Source organism: Bombina bombina, chromosome 11 (assembly GCF_027579735.1).
Source record: "Bombina bombina isolate aBomBom1 chromosome 11, aBomBom1.pri, whole genome shotgun sequence".
In the NCBI taxonomy this organism is placed as follows: Eukaryota; Metazoa; Chordata; class Amphibia; order Anura; family Bombinatoridae; genus Bombina; species Bombina bombina.
In genome coordinates, this window is record NC_069509.1 from 128,704,292 (window position 1) to 128,717,146 (window position 12,855).

The 12,855-nt window shown below is 38.1% G+C and overlaps 1 protein-coding gene across 1 annotated transcript in view; it reads left to right on the forward strand.

Annotated features, from left to right (window-relative positions):
- MAPK8IP3 (mitogen-activated protein kinase 8 interacting protein 3) overlaps positions 1-12,855 on the forward strand; it is a 248,606-nt gene that overhangs the window by 218,180 nt on the left and 17,571 nt on the right. Inside the window, exons 22-28 of the mRNA XM_053695247.1 lie at positions 1,422-1,541; positions 4,720-4,800; positions 4,882-4,949; positions 5,136-5,284; positions 5,821-5,992; positions 7,014-7,127; positions 9,880-9,918. Of these exons, the coding sequence (XP_053551222.1) occupies positions 1,422-1,541; positions 4,720-4,800; positions 4,882-4,949; positions 5,136-5,284; positions 5,821-5,992; positions 7,014-7,127; positions 9,880-9,918 (743 nt within the window). The remainder of the gene's footprint in view (positions 1-1,421; positions 1,542-4,719; positions 4,801-4,881; positions 4,950-5,135; positions 5,285-5,820; positions 5,993-7,013; positions 7,128-9,879; positions 9,919-12,855) is intronic.

A 12,855-nucleotide genomic window follows, 5' to 3' on the forward strand; every position in this document is an offset into this window, starting at 1 on the left:
AAGCCCGGACATCCAAATGTCCAGTTTTGATGGGAAATGTGGTGCAAATATACACTGCCTAGTAGCACTGTACTAGTACTATTCATCTTACTAAGTGACGGCTCCTACGTGATGTTTAGCTTTGGCATGACGGCTCCTACATGATGTTTAGCTTTGGCATGACGGCTCCTACATGATGTTTAGCTTTGGCATGACGGCTCCTACATGATGTTTAGCTTTGGCATGACGGCTCCTACATGATGTTTAGCTTTTGCATGACGGCTCCTACATGATGTTTAGCTTTGGCATAAAGGCTCCTACATGATGTTTAGCTTTGGCATGACGGCTCCTACATGATGTTTAGCTTTGGCATAACGGCTTCTACATGATGTTTAGCTTTGGCATGACGGCTCCTACATGATGTTTAGCTTTGGCATAACGGCTCCTACATGATGTTTAGCTTTGGCATGACGGCTCCTACATGATGTTTAGCTTTGGCATAACGGCTCCTACATGATGTTTAGCTTTGGCATGACGGCTCCTACATGATGTTTAGCTTTGGCATGAGTGTGTGTGTGTCTGTTTTTGCCAGTGTCTTTGTGAGGAGGCCGATGATTTAAAACCAATGATTTATACTAAAACATGAGTGTTGGTAAAATTCCGCTCTAAACTGAAATACATTCATGTACATTTTAGTTTTGAAAGAGAATATTTTTGTAAGCTTTTAGTATTTGTGAACCTGTCTTGAAGGAAATAATTATTGTTTCAATGCTTGCAGAGAGGTCGGTCTCTGTCTACCAAAGTGCTATGAGCATTGGCCTTATCAGACAGTTAGCAAATTATATGTGAGCAAAATTTGTGCACAAACATGCAGTTCCTGTTAGTTTAGATATTTGTGTGATTAAATGTAACTTTTATTTGCAAATTATTTTTATCATGTTCTGGTGCTGTTCAGTCAGGTGCATAATGTAAGGTGTATGATAGGCCTGTGTATTCGTATAATTCGTTATGATCGGAATGCGGAAGAAGGCGGCCACTCGCAGCATTCGTGCTTCTTTCAGAGCCGCATTTATTTTTGTGAAAGTGAAACACACTAAATACGGCTCCGAAAAAGAGCCAAGTACTGCAAGCAGTCTCCTTCCACATTCAACCTAGTGTATGAGTTTAAAGTAAGAAGGAGTAACACAATATGTTATATACTGAATATTTTAATGAATTAGTCTGAAGAAAACTAATTCCTTAAAAATCTCAGTTGTTTGCAAAAAAAAGTTTATGTTTCGATTGGGTTAAATACGTCAAAGATTCAGCAACAAGTCCCTTTAATTTCTTTTGCATAACAAGTCCCTTTAATTTGATGTTTAATTGCTATGCATTTTTTGTGGTAAATCTATTCTAAACAAATATTAATCTCATTAATATTATACTATCCTTCCTCGTCATAGTGAAAATGGCCTTCTCAAACCAGAAGTGAATACAGCACACCAGGAACCAGAATCTATCAACGATGCATCTGGGGGTACCAGCGCAGCTCCCACCATGTGGTTAGGAACACAGAATGGGTGGTATGGAATATGTTTCTTTATCTATAAAAGCATGATGCTTGTACTTCATTCTTTTGGCAACAGTGATGGACTATCAGTCTTGTCATTGCTTCCACTTAAAGGACCAGTCAACATAGTAGATTTGCATAATCAACAAATGCAAGATAACAAGACAATGCAATAGCACTTAGTCTGAACTTCAAATGAGTAGTAGATTTTTTTTCTGACAATTTTAAAAGTTATGTCTTTTTCCACTCCCCCTGTACCATGTGACAGCCATCAGCCAATCACAAATGCATACACGTACCATGTGACAGCCATCAGCCATAAACAAATGCATACACACTTATTCTCGTACATGCTCAGTAGGAGCTGGTGACTCAAAAATTTTAAATACAAAAAGACTGTGCACATTTTGTTAATGGAAGTAAATTGGAAAGTTGTTTAAAATGGCATGCACTATCTGAATAATAAAAGTTTAATTTTGATTGAGTGTTCCTTTAATGATATTATAATTATATTGTTTCTAGTATAATAAAGCTTCTAACTTCCCCCAACAATGCCACAACCCTGGCCCACCTTCAGAGGCGTAACTAGAAACCACAGGGCCCAGGTGCAAGAATCTAAGAAGGGCCTCCCCCCCACCCAAAAAAAAGTGAATTTGATACATATCCTTTTTTTTTTTTTTTACATTTAACACAGAAAATGTGAATCAGATTACATGTCTGCAAAAGGAGGTACCCTGTGACCACAGTCTGTGAGATGGTCTGACCCCCCATTACTGTATATAGTGACACTGTTTAACCCACCAGTACTGTATATAGTGAGTCAGTGACACAGTCTGTAATCTGCCGGTGAGATGGCTGGCCTGACCCTACCTGCCCAAGTACTTTATAAAGTGACCACAGTAGTCTGTGACATGGTCCAGCCCTCCCGTACTGTATATAGTGGTACTGTATAGTGACACTGTTTACCCCCTCACCCCATGCTGTAGTAACAAGGTCTGTAATTTGCTGGTTCCACAAACACACACACACACATACATACATACATACATACATACATACATAAACACCAATGGGTAAAACAGAAATACTAACCCCTGTAGTCAGAGACACTAGTGAAGCATCACATCACACTCACATGATATCAGTGCAGGCAGTGGCAGGTCGACCTCTGCACCCCCTGTAGTTTTGTCCCTGCCCACCTTGACTACTCCTTTGGGTTTCCCTATCTCTGCCTACCCACCTCCTGCTCTATTTTTATTAAACTATAGGGATAGGACATGTTACTGGTTATTTGTAAAAGGACATTCCCGCCAAAATAGATCCTCTGAAGCAAATCACGGAGGAAGCTACCAGATCACCAGAAATGTATCCTGTTTGGCTGACGTGCAATCAGATAACCAGTTAAATGGCCCAACCCAGACAGTAGAGAGAATTAAACTATAATGACTTTAATGTTAGCGTACAGTTTAAAATAAAAAAAAAAATCCAATTTACTTTCATTATCTTGATGTGCATAATCTTTTTATGTGCACAGTTTTTGAGACACCAGCTTCTACAGAGCATGTGCAAGAGTGCACAGTATATACGAATATATCAGTTTTGTGATTGGCTGCTGGCTGTCACATGATACAGAGGGAGGGGAAATGGAATTAACTTGGAAATTTGAAATCCGGGACTATATAGTCACACGAAGATGGATTGATTGTGGAAACTGCAACAACCTCTTTGACATAAATAAACCAACACGCACTAGTCACAAGACCCTCTAGATAACATATTTTAGATGTAAAAATGTATTTATTTGTCTGCATTGCAATTATTTATTGGATATTTTATTATTTATTGGATATTTTATCCCCTCCTTATTCATGGACATTCTACACACTTCCATGATTCAGTACTTTATTATAATTATAAGGGTTGATAATGAAATTGAAAGTGGGGAGACTCAGTGGCGTCACTAGGGGGGGCGGGGGGGGGGCCGCACCCGGGTGACACCCTCCAGGGGGTGACACCAAAAAAAAAAAAAAAAAAAAAAATTTTTTTTTTTTTTTTTTTTTTTTTAAATTTTATTGAAATTCAAAGAAATACAATGTTGAAATGCATAGATTTTTTTTTATTAGAGGGGCTGGCATTTGTGAACATTGGTGGGACTGGGGAAGTTGTAGACACACAATTTTTTTGCCCCTTGAGCCAGTGCTGCAATTTCAACAAATAGTTTTCCCGGCTGCTTTTGCTTGTTTGTACTTTGCTTCTCCCCTGCCCAAGCTATGAATGTTGTGGGCATGCCGTGGGGCTTGCAAAGTTGCGCTGCTAGCCTAAACCTGCCTGCCTATCTGTGCTCACTGCTCAGTGACATGCGGCCCAGGGCTGTGCACTGACAGACTTGGAACAGAGTCAGAGAGCAGAATTTTCATAGTTTGCGCGCCTAAACCTTTTCTTCAGTGATTTATTTTAGAGTGCTCTGTTTATCTTTCATTTGATGTTCTACTGAGCCAGGGAGCAGCTCTAGGCATGAGCTTCATAATTAATGCAGTGCAGTTTACATATTTTGTTTGTGTGTGTCTGAATTTTTGTGTGTGTGTCTCAGTGTTTTTGTGTGTGTGTTTTTGTGTGTGTGTCTGAGTGTGTTTCCGAGTGTTTGTGTGTGCATCTGAGTATGTTTTTAAGTGTGTCTGAGTGTTTGTATGTGTGTTTGCCTGTGTTTTTGTGTGTGTCTGCTTTCTGGGGGGGGGGGGTGACACCATAACTTACCGCACCGGGTGACACCAACCCTAGTGACGCCACTGGGGAGACTTCATGGAGCAAGTGGTAAAAAAATGAGGAAAAAAATACTAGAGAGAGAAATTTTTATGCCTTTATTGATGCCTTAAACTTCCTCAAAAATGTCTCTTTTTCCGTGAATGTAGTGTCCGAAATGTTCTCGGTATGCAAATTCTTCTTTGCATTTATCTGCCCCAGTAGAAATATACATGGCCAATCTAACATTAAATAGTAAGAAATGTGTCTGGCCTTTTGGGTGAGAAAGATTTGCTGAACCTCAATGAATTATTACACCTTGATATTAGGAGAGACTTCACTGCCTCCCATTTGACTTTGGGCCATTATTCATGTTACATGGGGAGAATTTCACTGCCTATGTACAAAAAGTAGCAATACTACACCATTATTTATGTGTTTCTTTACCTCAGGTTGTATGTTCACTCTGCGGTCTCTAACTGGAAGAAGTGCCTGCATTCAATCAAATTGAAAGACTCTGTGCTGAGCCTTGTGTGAGTATAAGAACCATTATCTTGCCTCCATTAGATTTGCTTGAATATTATTTTTTATACCTGGGTTTTTCTCTTCCTTAGGCATGTTAAGGGACGCGTTCTAGTGGCTCTTGCGGATGGAACGCTTGCCATTTTCCATAGAGGAGAAGGTATTTTGCGGTGCTATACAAATAATGGATGATAATATTCAGTTTTTCCCACCTTTTATGTAGATATTATTGAACTTATTTAAACAAATCTTGTTTGATGTATTTATTGTGCAGCTTGCTCATGAGACTAGCAGAAACTAGCCAATCAGAAGCAAGCTTTGACTTTCTTTATTCACATTTATTTAGATCGTCAGTGGGACCTAAGTAATTATCATTTAATGGATCTGGGACACACACATCACTCCATTCGCTGTATGGCTGTGGTATATGACAGAGTTTGGTGTGGTTACAAGAACAAAATACATGTTATCCAACCCAAAACCATGCAGATAGAGGTAGGTGTTATAACGTAGTATCAAAAACAATTAGGTAGAAAGGAAATGTATTTATTTTACCCCCTTTTGTGTCATTTAGTTTTGAAAATTCTGACTTTTCTAATTCTCAGAAGTGAAAAAGCACACTGTAGACTTATCAAGGCCAACCCTGCTACATATATATCCATAATTGGTTTTTAACATATAAAAATGGCAAAATATAATAACCTTAGCTAGCCTTGTTATCCACTGACTCAAGCCTAGATTGATTCCTCCAAATGAGGCCATTAGTGGGTGGAGTTTGGCTGTGGAAAAAAACAGCAAACATGGTGTTAATTTGTTTTAAAAATGTTTAGATTTGGCTGATATGTTATTCTATAGCAAGAAGAAAGAAGTGTATTGTATTTACAAGGTGTTTGCTATGCCTTTAAGTTTGGAATATTGATGAGTATGTGTTTTGGTTTGTATTTGAAAAAAATATATAATTAATTGGAAATAAACATTGATACATAAAACTTTTACTATCTTGAGCCTTAGCTGTTTATTTTCCTTTATAGAAGTCATTTGATGCCCATCCTCGTAGAGAGAGCCAGGTACGACAGTTGGCTTGGATTGGAGATGGTGTATGGGTGTCAATTCGACTTGACTCCACATTGCGACTGTACCACGCACATACGCACCAACACCTCCAGGATGTAGATATTGAACCTTATGTCAGTAAAATGTTAGGTGCGTATGAAAAATACATTTCTACTTATGACCATGTTTCTTCTGCTTTGTGGTGGATTGTTTTAAAACATATTTTGATGCCAATCTTGCACACATGGAAATAGTCACTTGGCTGCTATTGGAATGTTCTTTTTTCAAGATAGTGGTGTAGCTCACATTTCCTTGAGTTGAACATCATCTGCAATACCATGATGAGGGCCAGATTATAAGTGGAGGGCAAAATATTGCTTTTGCTAAAGCGATATTTGCGCCCCACTTTGTAACACCAGCACACGCAAGTGTGCGCTGCTATTACAGGTGAGGTGAAATGCGAATGCGACCAATTGTTCGCATTGCACGAAAGCATTGCGCTCATGAGAGCACGCTTCCATAGGCTCCAAACGGCATGAGAACTAGCATAGCAAAGAGGGTACGTAGCGCAGCGATTGTAGCAAATTGTAAATATATATATATGTATGTGCTTATATACATATATATTTAGGTGTTAATATGTGTATATACACATATTTACACATATCAATATATACAGTATATATATTGATATAAGCATATACATATATTTACTGGGAACACACAGTTCCCATAGACCGCAATGTAAAGGCACCCCGCTCCCTTTAGACCCCAAAACTGCATTTTGCAGTTATTTTATTAAAAAATAAAGATGCTGCTATGTTTATATTTTAATAAAGTATATCACTTGATTTTGAGGGCATTTGGTGGACATTTATAAAATTAACTTAGAGATCTGATCTCTGGTTAATTTTATAAGCGCTAATTGCTACCGCAAGCTTGTGGTAGCAATAACCAGAGACTTGTAATGAGTGGATATTTGTCGCACGCACATTTGCTCGTTTGCGGGCTCGTGATACATTAGCGCTCCACTTGTAATCTAGCCCTATTTGTTTTATTTTTAAAAGATACTGTAGAGCACCGAATTAAACCTGCTTTTCTGCCAAATCTGTGTTAATTTTTAGATTTTGACTTCTGACTGTGTTTTCTCATTTTGGTTTGTAAATGACAGGAACGGGCAAGTTGGGCTTCTCATTTGTACGAATCACAGCATTGCTGATCGCTGGCAATCGTCTCTGGGTAGGAACCGGAAATGGGGTGGTCATCTCTATCCCACTCACAGAGAGTAAGTGATACCATAACCCAGGTTAGCAGCTACCTATTGTATGTAATTAAATATTTCTTCAGAGCAGTGATTTTCTACCCAGGGTGTCTAAACACACTAATTTGTTGTAGCACCTTACTAGGTATAACATCAAATTATGACTTGAGGTGATTAGAAGATTTTTGCCCAATGATCTAAAGTTCTCCGCTCCGATGAGAAGATCTAAAACTTCTCGCAAGTACTGTGAGGTCCCTCAAAGAATTTTAGAAAGTCAAATTTAAGCTTAAAGGGATACTAAACCCAATTTTTTTCTTTTATGATTCAGATAAAATTTGCAATTTAAACAATGTTCTAATTTACTCCTATTATCAAATTGTCTTTGTTCTCTTGGTATCTTTATTTGAAAGCAGCAATGCAAAGCTTAGGAGGTTAATTTTTTGTTCAGCACCTGGGTAGCGCCTGCTGATTGGTGGATACATATAGCCACCAATCAGCAAGCGATACCCAGGTTCTGAACCAAAAATGGGCCAGCTCCTATGCTTAGATTCCTGATTTTTCAAATTAAGATATCAAGAGAATGAATTTAAATTGATAATAGGAGTAAATTAGAAAGTTGCTTAAAATTACCTGTTTTGACTGAATCATAAAAGAAAAAAATGGGTCTTTGTGTCCCTTTAAGAGCTGTTTATCTAGCTATGCAGAGTTCTTGATGTGAAGGAGAGACACCTACATTAAAATATAATGCTCACAGTTTTGGATGATTTCTCTCTATGCCGACAAGTTTTTGATCATCGGCCCTTTGAGAGATACTTAAAGGGACATGTTACCCATATGCTAACTCACATGAAAATGATGCAGCATATCTGTTAAAAGCTGGCTAGAAAATATAGCATGAATATCTACTTGTAAAAAAGGGAACATATTTTACCTTAACATCTACTCAGCTCATCACAGTAAGTGCATTGAGAGCAGTTATCCCTTAGCTATTATTTTTAATGTTATCTGCTCGGTGAAAAAAAAACAGCCAATCAGCATCAGCACTGCTGAGTTCACATTTGCTTTGCTGTGATCTTTGTGGGATGTTACCACAGTCTTTTGAGGTTTCATTGTAAACTTCCTTAAACTGAGTAGGGAAATAAAGTGACTGAGCCTACATATGGCAGATGCATGTTCTTTTGTAAGTCCTAGGGGCAAAGCAAGTGCCCCTTTACAATGGGAAGTGGCTACTGAGGACATTTTGCGGTAAAGGAGCCGATTTAACATTGTGCGGACGGACATGATCCTCTGTAGCGTATCATGTCCGCCGCACATCGATAAATGTCGACAGCATACGCTGTTGGCATTTATCATTGCACAGGCATTTCTCGTTAAATGCTTGTGCAATACCGCCCCCTGCACATTCACGACCAATCAGCTGCTAGCAGGGGGTGTCAATCATGACACCTCAGAGGTGGCGGACGAGTTAAGGAGCAGCGTTCTTATGACCGCTACTTCTTAACTAATGTTAAGCATTCACAGCAATATAAATCGCCTCCTATATCTCTTCCTTTTCTAGTCAACTTTTTACAGATATGCTGCAGCACTTTCAACTGATTTCATATTAGGGTATCATGTCCCTTTAAATATGGTTTAAAAGGGTAATGCAATATGTGAGCATACGACAGCTTGTTAATTCTATTCAGTTAAAGGGACATGATTCAGATAGACCATACAATTGAAAGCAACTTTCCTATTTACTTCTATTATCAAATTTGCGTCATTCTTTTGGTATCCTTTGTTAAAGGAGCAGCAACGCAGCTACTGGGAGCTATTTGAGCATATCTGGTGAGCCAATGACATGAGGCATATGTGTACTACCACCAATCAGCAGCTAACTCCCAGTAGTGCATTGCTGCTCCTGAGCTCACCTTTGAGTCCTTTAAAACAAAGGATACCTTAAGACGAAGCTAATTAGATAATAGATGTCAATTGGAAATTTATTTAAAACTGCATGCTCTATCTGAATCATGACATTTTCATTTGAACTTTACTGTATAAATCTGAGCTTTTACATGAGGTTAGATGACCTATATAGCTTTGTGGTATGTGCTCAGTGCATTGGCATTGAGTCTAAAATGAGTCCAGGAGTGTCACAAGGCAAAACGATTGAGATACGTTGTGTTAGAAAATAGATTGAGGTGATAGGTGAAACTCTTGTCTTAAGTGAGTAGGTTTGTAAATGTTTTTGGTAATCTCATTTAAAGGGACAGTCAAGTCAAAATTAAACTTTCATGATTCAGAGAGAGCAACAATTTTAAGCAACTTTCTAATTTACTCCTATAATCAATTTTTCTTTGTTTTCTTGGTATCTATTTGCATGTAACCATAGGAGCTGGACAATTCTTGGTTCAGCACCTGGGTAGCGCTTTCTGATTGGTGTCTAAATGTAGCCACCAATCAGCAAGCGCTACCCAGGTGCTGAACCAAAAATGTCCCGGCTCCTAAGCTTACATTCAAATAAAGATACCAAGAGAACAAAGAAAAATTGATTATAGGAGTAAATTAGAAAGTCGCTTAAAATTGCCTGCTCTATCTGAATCATTAAAGTTTAATTTTGACGAGTCTTCCTTTAAAGAACCTTGAATAATAATAATTCCCAAGAGAGAAATATTTCTAATGAAAATCCTACCAATAATTTCTAAATTTTTGTTCTCCATGCTTTTTCCTCCCTTCATCCCTCTCCTCAATTCCTTTTGATAACCCTGACCTTCCATCTTCTCCTAACCTCCGCTAGCGGTAGTCCTTCATCGGGGCCAGCTGCTGGGGCTGAGGGGTAAGTTCAGGACCTTTCTTTTTCCAGATGTCTCACCTCATCCCATCCTTCCACACAGTTTTTTTTTTCATCCTCATCTTCTCATATTTTGTGGTACCCATGAGGCTTTTTTTTTTATTGTTGCTGCTTTTTATTGTTTTACATTTCACTTGCATGTTGTATATTTTGTTTGACTTCCAGGACTCGTCATGTTTCTTGACAAATATCTTCAATCATAATCAGTGTTCCCTCTAAGGCCAGTTTTGTGAGTGGCCCAGCAGTGAAATAGTTAGTAAGGAAACCACACCTTGCAGTCTGTATTGTGTAGTGTTTGCTAATTGCTCTAATTAACTGTTGCTTTGCTGGGCCGCTCACAAAACAGGCCTTAGAGGGAACACTGATCATAATATATAATGAAAGGAAATAGTTTTACATTATCCGTACATTGGTTAGAATGAGCAATTAGTCAGTTAAAGGGATATAAAACCAATTTTTTTTTTAATGGTTCAGATCGAGCATCCATTTGTAAGCAACTTTCTATTCTATTTCTATTCCTATTATCAATTTATCTTTGTTCTCTTGGTATCTGTATTTGAGAAAAGCAGGAATGTAAGCTTAGGAACCAGCCCATTTTTTGGTTCAGCACCCTGGGTAGCGCTTGCTGATTGGTGGCTTAAACAATTAGCATATGAACCTACCTAGGTTTAGCTTTCAACTAAGAATGCAAAGAGCACAAAACTAATTTGATGATAAAAGTAATTTGGAAAGTTGTTTAAAATGACATGCCCTATCTGAATCCTGAAAGTTGAATTTGGACTGTACTGTCCCTTTAATATACAGAGCAGATAAAGCCATATAAGTAGTGTTGTATCAATATTTCCAGTTCTGGAACTCCAAAGTTACATCAAGCATTTAGGTATATAAATAAATATAGTTATCAGTGGCAATTTCTTTAAAGGTCAGTCTAGATTAACTTGCAATAACAATATAAATGTATTTAACCATTTGTGTGTAAACCATCTGCCACAACATGATCTTGGCTCTTGAATAAAAAGTGGGTGTTTTTTCCATGTCTGTTATGAAATATGTTGGTGGTTGGTTTGTCTATAGAAACTTGGATTTTTAGTTTTATTCAACATCTAAGTTTAGTAGATAAAAAAAACATTGAGGTATCGCACAACAAGCTGTAAGAATGACAAGGTGGCTTGGTATGGTATAACTACCTCAGAACCCAAAATGCACAAGTAAATCAAGCCTCCATTTCTCTGTAAACAGTTGAAATGTTAGTGCTTACTGTATGGCAGAGCTCGACAAACCCAGGAGCCAGGAAGCCACTGTCTCCTAGAATTTTACCCCTGGCTTCTAAATTTTTGGGTTATTCTCTATATATCTATATACAAATACCACTGTGTGGCTTCTAAAAATATATCTGGCTCTGAAATATTCCTACTGGCTCCTAAATTTTCAACAGATTTGTCGACCACTGCTGTATGGTCAAACTGTATGGTCAAACTGAAAGCTCTTCTGTTTTTATTTAAAGGAAAGCTCACACCATAAAAATAAACCATTACTTAGCTGGGTAGGTTTATTTTACAGACTTATTTGAAACTTGATATTCAGCCACCAAGTCATGTCTACTACTATAACGGCAGCAATGTTGCAGATAATCTTAGGGTAACTCAAATTTCGCCATCCTCAGTAGCCTGCTGCAAGAAGGTTGGTTAAGATTAAAGGTTTGAGCTTTAGGGTTAGGTTAAGGGTAAACCCCTTAAATGCGTTGGAGCTGATTGTAACATTCTGCTTTCTGATGTCAGTGCCACTGAAGACAACATAGCCATGGGGACATTGATTTGACACTTTGGCGATGACATTTTAACAACTATACTACTACAACCGCTGCAGCATTATAGACTAGAAAAATGCTGCCCATCTGGTCAAACATCAGATTATGCAAAACACATATAATATATTTTATCCTCCTCTTGCACAACCCATAGTAATTTCTGCACACCTCATTAATTCCCCTGGGACCAAACTAACCTCGGTAAATCGACTTATTAACCCTTGGCTGTCAGAAAATAAAAGCTTTGTTGCTGTACAGGAATATGAAATAGAGCTCCTTTAGTAAAAACAAATATGTTAAATCAAACTAAACATAAAAAGAAACTGACTGTGTAAAGAAAACAGCAAACAACTTACTTGTTTTCTTGGAATTTTTCAGTGTAGTCAGTGGCCTCAGGGAAATAAGATAGCTGACATGTTGGCAACTTCGGTTGCATTCTGCCTCTTCTGTGCATGGGCAAATCTAACTCCATGTTTCTACTTTTCACTTAATAGTAAACAAGCTCATGTTACTCTAGAAGTGTTATGATATTATGGTAAATAAGCCTTCCTGTAGAGATCCCAGCCTTCTTGTAGTGCTGTGAAAGTAATGGTCACTGCAAAAATGAAGTTTAAAAAAAAAAGAAGAAGAAATAAAACGTAAAATCCATTTAAAATTATTAATAATACATATTGTAATGGTTTCTATTAATTATCAGCTACTGCTTAGTGTTTTTTTATTACACAATGAAACGGTTTTATATCATTTTTAAGAAACAAATAAGCTTAAATTTTGTGAAAATTAAAATTTTCATTTGCACAATATGCCCCTGGAATATTGTGCTTACAGGAATAAAAGGGTAAAACATTTTGGGGCCGATTTATCAATGTCTTCCGGACATCGCTGTCGGCATTTAACATTGCACAAGCAGTTCTGGTGAACTGCTTGTGCAATGCCTCCCCCTACAGATTCGCGGCCAATTGACCACTAGCAGGGGGTGTCAATCAACCCAATCATATGCGATCGAGTGGATAGATGTCCGCAGCCTCAGAGGCAGCGGACGAGTTAAGACCGCTGCTTCTTAACTCCTGTTTCCGGTGAGCCTGAAAGTTCGCGCGGAAACAGCAGCATTAGGC